At 59.5% G+C, this 11,657-nt stretch overlaps 1 protein-coding gene across 3 annotated transcripts; it reads left to right on the top strand.

Annotated features, from left to right (window-relative positions):
* The first annotated feature begins 6,049 nt into the window (after nucleotides 1–6,049).
* Nucleotides 6,050–11,439, top strand: ENTPD2 (ectonucleoside triphosphate diphosphohydrolase 2). Of its 3 annotated transcripts, none has more exons than XM_079112800.1 (9): nucleotides 6,050–6,278; nucleotides 7,653–7,770; nucleotides 8,335–8,485; nucleotides 8,672–8,831; nucleotides 8,911–9,033; nucleotides 9,412–9,666; nucleotides 9,749–9,868; nucleotides 10,604–10,738; nucleotides 10,810–11,439. In XM_079112800.1, exons 1-9 carry the CDS (start codon nucleotides 6,162–6,164, stop codon nucleotides 11,011–11,013), a joined length of 1,383 nt encoding a protein of 460 aa, XP_078968926.1. In that variant the 5' UTR covers nucleotides 6,050–6,161; the 3' UTR covers nucleotides 11,014–11,439. The 3 variants fall into 3 exon arrangements, with proteins under 3 accessions (XP_078968926.1, XP_078968925.1, XP_078968927.1); XM_079112799.1 differs by having other exon boundaries at nucleotides 6,055–6,278; nucleotides 8,911–9,138; XM_079112801.1 differs by lacking the exon at nucleotides 6,050–6,278 and adding an exon at nucleotides 6,470–6,897 and having other exon boundaries at nucleotides 8,911–9,138.
* The last annotated feature ends 218 nt before the right edge of the window (nucleotides 11,440–11,657 follow it).

The following is an 11,657-nucleotide window of genomic DNA, read 5'->3' as shown; positions in this document are numbered from 1 at the left end:
CAGCTGGGAAAGCTAAGAAGTGCACCAACAGCAGGCTCCATCAGGCAAGAAGACCCAGGGCATGAGGAGTCAAAAAGAGGCCACAGCTATGCATTGCAGAAAAATAAAGCAGATCTCAAGGGGGTTCCAAACAAGGTCTATGCTAATCCACTTAAGTGGACAAATTCCTGTGGAAACACAAAATTGACTACAGAAGAAATAGAAAACCTGCTGGGCATGGTGATGAATGCTTGTAATCCCTGCACTTGGGAGGCTGAAACAAGAGGATTGCATGTTTGAGGACAGCCTCAGCAATTTAGTGAGACCCTGTCTCAAAATAAAAAATAAAAAGGACTGGGGATATGGCTGCAAGGTAAAGTCCCTGGGTAAGATCCCCAGTACCAAAAAAGAAGAGAGAGAGAAGAGAAGAGAAAGAGAGAGAGAGAGAGAAAAGAGTGAAAGAAAGGAGGGAGGGTGGGAAGAGGGAGGGAGGAAGGAGGGAGGAGCACCCAGCCCTGTAGCCCTGTAACTAAGGAAGAAACAGCAGTTCATGATCTCACCACAGGAAAATGCCAGAGTTGGAAGATGTCACAGGCAGGTTCTCCCACACATTCAAGCAAGGATAATCCAAATGCACGTTTCCGGAGAAAAGCTCCGTGAGGTTAGTGTACCTTGATAGCAAAACCCAAGAGGGACAGTGAAGAACAGAGCATACGCTTTCCGTCCGCAACGTGTGAAGTGGGACAATGCCGGATGCCAGCTGGGATCAGCCCTGAGGAATGTGGGGTCACTTCAGTATCTAAACTGCACATCCATGAGTCATGTTAGTGGATTAGAGAGAGCCTGTGGGTGCTCTCAGGACGGGCAGAGAAAGCCTCCAGTAGGACCCACTGCTGGAGTGAGCTCAGGGCTGCCAGCGATGGCTGCCTGGCCAGAGGAGCTGGGGACTCCCCTGCCTGTGGAGGTGGAAGGAGCCGGTCTGAAGAGACCACCCTGCTGTCCTCTGCACGTGCAGGAGAAGGCGACGCCGTGGGGACAGCGAAAAGAGCCTGGCTGCCAGGCCTGGGGGTGCACGGCTGCATCACAGGGGTTCTGCTCAGCGCAGCGGCTGGGCGGCTCTATAGATGGAAGCAGGTGGCCATAGTCTGTCTAAACCCTCAGGAGCAGCACCAAGAGTGGGCACTCTGGTGAGCTCAGAGTCCAGCAGCCACCCTGGGGCCTGGGGAGGCTGGCGTGTGGGAGGGGCCTCCGTGCTTGCCACTCAGTCCCCCTATGGGCCTGAACGGCTCTAGAAAGAAATCGTCCATAAACAGAACCCGAGCCCCTCCGTGTCGATTCCCGCTCGTTAGCTTTGCTTTACTATTTGTTGCTCCCAGGGTGTTCCACCCCTGGGCTGCATCCCCAGCCCTTGTCATTTTTTAAAATTTTGAGGCAGGGTCTCATTCAGTTGCTTAGGACCTCGCTAAATTGTGAGGCTGGTGATCCTCCTGCTCCACCCTCCTGAGTTGTTGGGATTACAGATGAATGCCACTCAGCCTCGCAAGAAATTTATTTTTTTAAAAACACTTTCGTTGAAAGACCTAAAAGAAAGGCTACATAGATAGAGAAACAAACCACACTTTTGGATTAGGACCCACTTGTTAATTGCCCCCAACTGGTGCCCAGATTCAACGTCATTCCATTTGGAATCCCACCTCGGAAGATGGTTCTAGAATGCCTGTGGGTGGGGGTGGGGGGCCATGCAAACAGCCCGGAGGCTCTGCATAAGATGTGGAGAAAAGGGTCTTTCTTCTCAGAGGTCACTCCAGGCCTGAACTGTGGGGGTGACTGGCCAGGCATTGCATGAGACCTCCAGATGCAGCCCCCTGCAGAGAAGGGCAGGCAGGCAGAGCACACTCACACGGGATTTTCCACCAGCACAAACCCTCTTCCAGAGGGACAGAGCTTGTGGTCAGCAGATCATACAGCCTTTAGAGGAGAGGACCCTAGAGCCTCCCAGTCGATCACTTGTGCATGAGCCAAATGAGCTAGCCTCAGAACAGAAGAGAAGGCATCAGGACTGATCAGGAATCTACAAGATGTGCTGGGCACAGTGGCCACGTGTGTGATCCCAGCGGCTCTGGAGGCTGAGGCAGGAGGATCAAGAGTCCAAAGCCAGCAGCAGCAACTTAGCTAGGCCCTAAGCAGCTCAGCGAGACCCTGTCTCTAAATAAAATAAAATATAAAAAGGGGGGCTGGGGATGTGGTTAAGCGCCCCTGGGCTCAATTCCTGGTACAAAAAAAAAAAAAAAAGGATTTCCAAGATGTTTCTGACAAAGGATTAACGTCCAGCACATATGTTGTCAGCACACGAGGACCTGGCCAGGCGCAACTTTAGGGTTGGCCTGGCCTTTATGCAGGAACAGAATGCACCTCTGATGGACCCACTTTCCTGGTGGAGAATGAGCCATACGCCCAAGCGGGAGTCTATGCTTACATAGGTTACACTGAGAGGTGACTTGATCAATGAGCTTGTCAGTTGGGGATACTCAGGACTGTTTCACTGGGCGAGCTGTGGGTTCTGGGGTCAGTGGTCAGTGTTTATCTCTTTCCCTTTGGGGTCCCATTGTACTATAAACAGGAGAGAATTTATTTGGGGAAGGATCAATGCTTTGGTTTCCTTTCTTGGGATTATTCTGTCACCGGGTAAGAATGCACTGGAAAAGGATCAGTGCCATCAGTGTGCTGCTCTCCGCTTCACTTCCTCTTCCCAGGCCACACTATTTTGGGATTTCTCATTTTCCATATCCAACATATGTAAAGAGTGCTTATAAGTAAATAAGAATAAGATCAGCAATCCTTACAGAGAGCCTCCAGTTTGTGCTCCCACAGAGGAGGAGAGATGTCTGTCTCCTTAGCTACTGAGGAAACTGAGGGACCATTTCACTCCCAACAGTGTCTCCAAAATCTAAGAGATTCACAATGCTGAATGAGGACTGGATGCGGAGCAGGCAGAGCAGCTGGGAAAGCTTGTGTGTGCTGACGGCAAACTGTCCTGGAGAACACCAGGCACTGAGTGGGGCCAACACTATAACCATAAATTCTGCTCCCAGGTACTGCCCAGGGAAAAGCCCACAAGCGCACATATGAGCAGCAAGATTGGTTCGCGCCTAAAGCCAAGCCCCATCCTTACACCCCCTGCATGTCGGTCCGCTGTGGTGTACTTGCAACACAAACTGCCAGCAACGAGGACGCCCAGACGGCACCTTCCGACCTCGACAGGGCCGAGTGAAAGGAGCAAGCTGCACGGTGTGAGCATCACGAAGCCAGGGGTGCTGCCAGACTGCGGATGCGGAGAGCCCCTCCCCTCCTGCCCCCGGGGAGCGGATGTGTGCTGAGTTGGGCTGAGGTCCTGACTGCAGCAGTCTGCCGTCCAGAGACTCATCCACAGGTGGCAAAACCCCGATTCAGCAGAGCAGGCTCCTCTGACGGGGAGGAGGGTGCTCTGCATGGCCCTGCGAGGGGTACGATCTGGAGCTTAGGTGACAGTCCTGCTACTGCCATCCTTACCGATACACGGCTGTCCCGCCCACCGCGTGGCCCAGGTGCAACACCTTGGGAGGCAGTCCTGGTCCCCCTTCAGCGGGAGGCACTGTGAAGTCCACTCTGTCTGGGACAAGTGGGAGCCCCTACCCCACACCGCAGAGTTCAAGAGTATCACTGCTTGCTCTGTGTGTGCAGGATGTGCCCGGCAAGTGTTTGCTGAGTAACTAAGTAAGAAGGGAGGCCTCCAGGGGCAGGGCACACTGACCATCCCAGAGACTTGGAAGGCTTAGGCAGCAGGGTCACAAGTGTGAGGCCCAACTGGACAACGTAGTAAGATTTGGTCTCAAAGTAAAAAATAAGAAGGGCTGGGGATGGGCTGGGGCTGGGGCTAGAGCTCTTGCCTAGCACGTGTGAGGCACTGGGTTTGGTCCTCAGCAACACTCAAAATAAATAAATTAAGTAAAGGTATTGTGCTCATCTATAACTAAAAAAACTTTTTTAAAGGGCTAGGGATGTGGCTCAATGGTTAAGCCCTCTGGGTTCAATCCTTAGTACCAAAAAAAAAAACAAAAAAAAATTTTTTAAAGCAAAAGATGTCTCTGCTCTGAACTCTCGCTTCTGAAGGAAAGCCTGAGGCTGGACAGCCAGGACCTCAGCTGTCTCAGCCAAAGGCCCTCTGAGTCTAGCTGGGGAGGGGGAATCTGCACTTCTGCTAAACCCGGCTCCGCCTGGAGCCTGGACAAGGTCACATGCAGCACACTTGAAGCCCCCCCCACCCCGCTGAGATCCCTGGAGTCCAGGGCTGCTCCCTGCTTTAGCTGCTGCTCATGGGACCCCACGTCCCCCTTGCAGGGGTCCAATACCCAGAGGCTGCTCGATGCCAGGAAGGGGCGTTCCCTGCCCTAGTTACATCTCAGAAAGAATCCAGTGCTCAGCCTTCGTCCTGGCTGCTCCCTGCTCCCGCTTCTGCCCTTCTTGGCAGGACAGTCCAGGCACTTGGCCGGCCGGAGCCTGTTTCCCCAGGGCAGGGGCTAGGCTCCATCCTGCCCCTGTCCCATCCCCTCAGGCCTGGTGGGGGTCTAGATGCCCCAGGCTTGTCTGTTCAAGGACAGTCCAGACCACCAGGAAGCCATTAGCCCTAGTAGGATGGGGGCTGGTGGACAGCGCCATGCCACTGCTGCCCATCCACAGGATGGACATTCTCTGGGCAGCCTTTGTTCTTTGCTTTCAGGCCTCCTGTGCCTGCCTCTCCCTCCTCTGGTTCAGGGGTAGGAGAAATGGCCTGGGGGAATGTGGGGTGGTGATGCTGGCTAGACACTGGGGCCTGGAGCCCAGTGCTGGCCACACCCAGAGAGTCCCTTCTGGAGACCCTCCAGGCTGAGCTCTGGGAAGGTTCCCACCCCTCCCTCTGGGGTCCTGAGCTAGAAGAAAGACGCTTTTGCTGAGCTGTGACACCAGACCCTCACCCTGGGCGGCAATCCCAGCCCAATTGTCCCTGCCTGTTCCGCTGGCCAGGGCATTGCCCAGGCCCCACCCCCATCAAAGGCGTCCCTTCAGCTCAGCTGGGTGCCTCCACGCCCTGTGGTCTTGCTGTGTTGCAAGCCACATGCTTCCTGCTGCCTGCGGCTAGGATTCTCTGCACTGCACTTCCCATTCTGCAAGCGCAGAAGCGGGTGGCTCCTGGTCAAGGAGCCCCCTGAGCTTGGTCAGGCTGATGGGCAGCTCCGTGTGGTGTCAGAGCAGAGGACAGGCATTTTGTAGGTTAAGAGGGGCAGGTGCAGGGCTGGGGCTAGCAGGGCACTTGTCCACTCCAGCCAGCATTCAGGAACCTGTTGCTGACCAGCAGCCTGGGCCTGGCCTGGGGGCCCTGTTCCTTGCCCTCCAGGTCTATGTGAAGCACTGTCCTGTCTCCTCCTGGGGAAGCCCTTTCCCAGGCAAAGGGGACAGCAGGGATGGCAAGGGCCCTCAGTGGAGAGAGGAGACTCGGCCCCATCAGTGCGGTTTCGCTGTTTCTGGACTTACCTGACGGTGGGTCATTCCTGTCCTTCCCTATTTCAGTGTCAACTGTCATCTTAGTAGAGGGCTGTGTGAGGTACAGCTGACTTGATTCTTTCTACTGCTCAACTTGAATGCTCAGGTAGGCAAGAGCAGGCCCACCTGAGTCAGCTCAGCGCTCCTGGAGCTGACCTGTGCAGGCTGGTGCCCGCCCAGAGCACGGTGCTCCACAAGCTGGACTGGGTCTCAGTGTCCTCCAGAGGCCCAGCCTGGAACCCAGGAGGCTCCTGTTTTCCCAGGCCACGGAAAACGTCTGCCTTTCAGCCAGCCCAGCTACTTGCCCCACGCCAGGTATCCTGTCCCCACTTCACAGGACAGGGCTGGTGCTAAATGGACAGGAGACAGGAGGGCAACAGTGACAGGGTCACCCGGCTGCGACCTGAGTGCTGAGAGGGACTTCGAGGATGACTCAGCCGAGTCGCGTCTCTCACCTGCGCTGCCGGCAGAAGCGGGGGCTGGGCTTGTGGGCGTGGCCTAAAATGGGCGTGGCCTCCCGCGCCCCGCCCCGGGCGTCTATCCCTTGGCCCTGGCCACCCGGGTCTTCCAGCTGCCGACTGTCCGACTGCCGCGGGTTCCCGGCGCGTCCTCCCGCGTGCCCGCCCATGGCCGGGAAGGTGCTGTCACTGCTGCCTCCACTGGTGCTGGCCGCGGCAGGCCTCTCCGGCCTCCTGCTGCTGTGCGTCCCCACCCGCGACGTCCGGGAGCCGCCCGCCCTCAAGGTGCAAGCTCGGGCGCACGTCCCGGGAGCAGCGGGTCCGGCAGGCCGGGAGCCGGGCGGGGGCCGCTCGGAGTCCGAGCGGTCGGGCTGCACTCGCGCGTCAGTCGGCGACCACCCGCGCTGCGCTGGGACGGGCCTGGGTGGGGTCCTGTCCCGCGCTGGTCTCTGCGCGTCCGCGGGGCGGCGGCGGCGCTTCCGGGGCGACTCCGCGCTGGAGGTCGAAGTTGCGGGAACTCCCCGTCCGCCGCGGAGCCTGCCAACTCCGCAGACGGGCTGTCTCCCGGCACCCCAGGCTGCGGCCTGACGCTCTTCCCCAGCCCAGCGCGGACCTCAGGGCACTCCGGGCCACCTCCGCCTGTGCGGCCGCCCCGGGTGCGCAGTTAGAGGCGCATCCGCTCCGGTTGCAGCGCAGATGGGGAGCGATAGGCGATGAAGGCCGGGGACCCCTCCCCGCCATGTGCTGGCTGGGACAGTGCGGGCGGACACTGCCCCTGGACGGGGGCTTGGCTGGCCCTAAAGGGGTTGAAGGGGGCTAGGCCAGATCTCCAACCCCCACCCCCACCCTAGGTCCAGTTGTCTGGCCCACTGGATCCTTTAACCCTTTACTGCGCTTGTGCTGGGTGAGTGGGGGTGATCCCGGCCCCAAGAACCTGATGAAAGGGGGGTTCTGTAGCCATGAAGGATGGGGCTGGCTGCCCTCCCTGATTCCGGAGAAGTTCCCTGACGGGGGGAGGTTGGTGCAACCATCCCTAGGCTGACATTGGCACTGGGCTTTGAGCGGGTTTCCCAGTCAGTGCTGAAAGGGGGTCACTTACAGGCTGGCTCAGGCATCACCTGCCAGGTCCATCCTGCGATCCCTCTGCTTGGCAGGACCAACCTGTGTCCAGCTCTGGCCTTGATGCCAGGGAGGGGGCATGGATTGGAGGCCCATTTCCAGCCTCAGCCAGTCTTCTCAGGTTGGGCTGAGGGCAGAGCAGATGGAGGCAGAGGCAGAGAGGAAGCAAGAGCAGCCTGGTGCAGTTCTTTCCTCTCCCTGGACCTGAGGACCTTGTGTCCCCAGGGCAAAGCTCCAGATGTTGCCATGACCCTCTGTCCCTGGCTCAGCCCCCCTGGGTGCCCTTGCCAGCAGGGCTAGTCCTGGTGCATGGCATGCCAGCTTCAGGTAGTCAGAGGAAAGTGGTCACCCACTTTCCTGGTTATCCCCCACCCCCATTCTCCTTCCAACCAAGCCCCATTACTGTGGCTGTCCTTGGCCTTCTCTGAGCTTCAGCATGAAGCCCACCACATGACAGGGTGGGGGTGGGGAGCAGGAGGCGCCAAAGGGCGTGGCCTTAAGTACCCTCAGACCCTCCAGCTGACTGCCCTCTCCCCTCAGTACGGCATCGTCCTGGATGCTGGCTCTTCACACACGTCCATGTTTGTCTACAAGTGGCCAGCAGACAAGGAGAACAACACAGGCATCGTGGGCCAGCACAGCTCCTGCGATGTCCAAGGTGAGGTCCCGAAGCACTAGTGCTCCCAGGCTGGACGCCTCGCCTGTGGGGTCCCAAGGGCCTTCTCCAGCCTGCAGGCTCAGAGAAGTCGTCCTCCTTGGCTTGATCCCGGGTGGAGCTCACTCTAGAAAGAGGCTGGACCCTCTGGTCTTGGGAGGGGGTGTGGGCAGTTTGTGTCCCAGAAAGGAAGCTCCAGGTAGCAGGTGGAAGGCTCAGGCCTCCCCTGGCTCAGGACTGATCTCTAAGCCCTAGACAGAGTAGGAGGGATGCTGAGAATCAGCAGGCACATCCAGGGAGGTCCCCTGGGAGGCTAGGCTGGGTTGACAATGCCCAGCGCACCTGTGCCCACACCCACCCAGCAGGCGGCAGCCTCAGACTGGGTGGCACCTGGGCCCCTTTGTCTCTGAACTGGGTGTCTCTGGGGGCTTAATCTGGAAGGTGTGTCTAAGCTACCTGGGAGCGGCCAGTAGTACCTGGTTGGGCGTCCATATCCCCAGCCCCACTGAACTTCAGCCCACTTGGGGACCATTTATAGGGTCCAGCCATCTCTCTGCTTCCCTCTAGGTGGGGGCATCTCCAGCTATGCAGACAACCCCTCTGGGGCTGGCCAGAGTCTGGTTGAATGCCTGGAACAAGCGCTTCGGGATGTACCTAAAGAGAGACACACTGGCACCCCCTTATACCTGGGAGCTACAGCAGGCATGCGCCTGCTCAAGTGAGCTGAATGTCCCCTGCCCTTGCCCTGGGGTCCCAGGACCACTCCTGCACAGGGTGGACCCCACATGTCCTTGGTAGCAGCTCTGAGCTGGAACCTCCCCATTGGGTGGACCCCAAGTGCCCCCTGCAGCAGGATCACAGCTACCTGGGGAGGAAGCCCCTCAGAGTTCTCCCTGCTCCATAGCCTGACCAGTCCAGAGGCCTCGGCCAGTGTGCTTGCAGCAGTGACGCAGACGCTGACCCAGTACCCCTTTGACTTCCGTGGTGCACGCATCCTCTCTGGCCAAGACGAGGGGGTATTTGGCTGGGTGACTGCCAACTACCTGCTGGAGAACTTCATCAAGGTGGGCCTGCAAGCCGCCCCAATGAGCCCAGGGGCACCTGCACCTGCCCACTGGCTGACCCAACCTCCACTCTCCACAGTATGGCTGGGTGGGCCGGTGGTTCCGGCCAAGGAAGGGGACACTGGGAGCCATGGACCTGGGCGGTGCCTCCACACAGATCACCTTTGAGACAGCCATTCCAGCTGAGGATCCAGCCAACGAGGTGCAGCTGAGGCTTTATGGCCAGCACTACCGGGTCTATACCCACAGCTTCCTCTGCTACGGCCGAGACCAGGTCCTCCAGAGACTGCTGGCCAGTGCCCTCCAGGTGTTCCTCCACCCCAGTCAACCCCATCTGAGGGAGGGAGAGAGCAGATGGGAGTCAAGTCCCCCAGAGCAGAGGGTGGGGTGACCACACTGATGAGGGCTCTACATCGAGGCCCCTCAGCAGGGGGGCTTCCACAGGGGGTCTGGATGAAGAACCCAGGGCACAGAAGTGATATTGCCCAAGTTGGCTTTGTGGGGGATTCATCAGGCTGGTCCTCTGGGTGGGGATGGCGGAAATGTGGGTGGGGCTCTGATATCCTGGTCACCTCCCCAGACCTACCGCTTCCACCCCTGCTGGCCAAGGGGCTATTCCACCCAAGTCCTGCTCCAGGACCTGTACCAGTCTCCATGCACCGAGGCTCAGCGGCCCCGGACCTTCAACAGCAGCGCCAGAGTCAGTGTGTCCGGGACCAGCAACCCTGTTCTCTGTCGTGGCCTGGTCTCAGGGCTCTTTGACCTCTCCTCCTGCACCTTCTCTCGATGTTCCTTCAACGGGGTCTTCCAGCCCCCCGTGGCTGGGAACTTCATTGTGAGTCCTAAGACAGGAGTGGGGGACAGGTGCCTTACAGCACTTGGGGCATGGCCTTGGTGTGACCACATCCCCCTCGCAGGCCTTCTCTGCTTTCTACTACACTGTGGACTTCCTGAGGACAGAGATGGGGCTGCCCGTGGCAACTCTGCAGCAGCTGGAGGCAGCTGCCATGACCATTTGCAACCAGACCTGGGCTGAGGTGAGAGGCCTGCCCCTTGGTCAGGGCTTGGTCAGTTAGTGTCTCATCTCCAGGTCATGCTTTGCCCTGTAAACAAGGACCGAGGCCTCGAAATATCTGCTGTGGTGACTGCATTAGGCTCAAGTAATGACGGGGGTATGGCAGGGAGTACAGGAACCAAGTGAGCTGCAAACGAGACCTGGTGGGCAGAGGGATCAGGCGGTGCAGAGGCCCCTTGGGGAGGTGAACAGGACTCACGACTTGCTGACTCTGCCACTGCTGCCATGTAAGGAAAGATGGAGAGGTCTGGCCACCTAGAGTGTGAAGGGTGCACCTGAGTCTCCAGGGGAAATGTGACAGCCCTCATTCGACTTGGCTGTGCCCCGTCTCCCGCACACTGGGGATGTGGGGAGGTGGGAGCAGGAGGAAGGTCCATGGGTCCAAGCCTGGAGCTCCCATTCCCCTGGTGGCACCCCAGCGTGCTGCTGCCCTCAGCTCCTTCGTGGCCATCCACAGCCGACCTTCCAGGCACTGGTGGCTGCTAGGGAGGGGGACACTGCCATCCAGTAGTCACTCAGTTCAGCCCCGAGGGGGGCGCTGCCTGGGGATGCCCCCTTGGCCTCAGTCTTGCTGCGCAATTCCTGGTGGTGTGACTGTCTCCGGCCTCACTTGGCCTGTGGTGAGGGAGGGTAGGGTACTCGGCAGGACCCCTCTCCCCGGGGTCGCTGACACGACGGTCTCCCGCCCGTGCCCCAGCTGCAGACTCGGGCGCCAAGGCAGCGAGCCCGCCTGGCCGACTACTGCGCTGGGGCCATGTTCGTGCAGCAGCTGCTGAGCCGCGGCTACGGCTTCGACGAGCGCTCCTTCAGCGGCGTGGACTTCCAGAAGAAGGTGGGCTCGCCGGCGGGTGGGCGGGCAGGGCGGGCCGGGCCTCTCGGGCGCTGACGCCGCGCCTCCGGTAGGCCGCGGACACGGCGGTCGGCTGGGCGCTCGGCTACATGCTGAACCTGACCAACATGATCCCCGCCGACCCGCCGGGGCTGCGCAAAGGCACGAACTTCAGCTCCTGGGTCGCCCTCCTCCTGCTCTTCGCCGCCATGCTCCTGGTCGCGCTCGGTCTGCTGCTGCGCCAGGTGCGCTCCTCCAAGTCGCCAGGCGCCATCTAGGGGCGAGCGCGGCGCCTCCCCGAGTTCCCAGGCGCAGCATCCCCCACCCTTCACTCCAACCTCGGCGTCTCTGACCCTGAAGCAGCCCGGAACCGAAGCTCTGGGGCCCGAAGCCAAGGGCCTGGCTGGGCAGAGGGGGCCCCCTCAGCCCCTCAGGCCTCTGCAATCCCCTCCAGCCCCTGCAGCCCACCCCAGATGGGCTTCCTCAGTGCTTCTTGCTGCTCCTCTTCCTGGGGTGGCAGGTGCCGCAGCCTGTGCCTCAGGGCGAGGTCTCCGGGAGCGAGGCCTGTTCCGATCACCAGGTCCCTGGGAGCACCCCCTTCACAGAGTCTGGGTCTGCGAAGGGGCCCTAGGGGGTCAGAGACCACGGCTGGGACAACCCAGCTCCTACTTGTAAGTTTTGTAATAAAAGGTTTTTTTCCTAGAGCAGCGGAGAATGTTCTAGGGTGGGGCGTCTTCCCAACTTCCAGCTGTGCTGGCCGTGCAGGTCTGCCTCTGGTCCCAAGGGGGCCTCTTCCATCCTCTCTGGTTCAGACTTGGGGCCGTGTGAACCTCCTGGCTGTGGCCTGTGGGGCAGTCCCTGAGTCCCCGAGCCTACCCACTCATCGTACGAGGGGCCGGGCCCTGGCCTAGAGGAGGCCTGG

Source organism: Sciurus vulgaris (genome assembly GCF_902686455.1).
Source record: "Sciurus vulgaris genome assembly, chromosome: 15".
Taxonomy (NCBI): domain Eukaryota; kingdom Metazoa; phylum Chordata; class Mammalia; order Rodentia; family Sciuridae; genus Sciurus; species Sciurus vulgaris.
Note: the sequence above shows the minus strand (reverse complement) of the source record. Positions and strands in the feature narration are given on the sequence as shown.

Coding starts and splice junctions, on each gene's coding strand:
- ENTPD2 (XM_079112799.1), top strand. CDS start 6,162: ATGGCCGGGAAGGTGCTGTCACTGCTGCCTCCACTGGTGCTGGCCGCG. Junction 8,486..8,671: donor GCAGGCATGCGCCTGCTCAA/GTGAGCTGAATG, acceptor CCTGCTCCATAG/CCTGACCAGTCCAGAGGCCT. Junction 9,869..10,603: donor GCAACCAGACCTGGGCTGAG/GTGAGAGGCCTG, acceptor CCCGTGCCCCAG/CTGCAGACTCGGGCGCCAAG.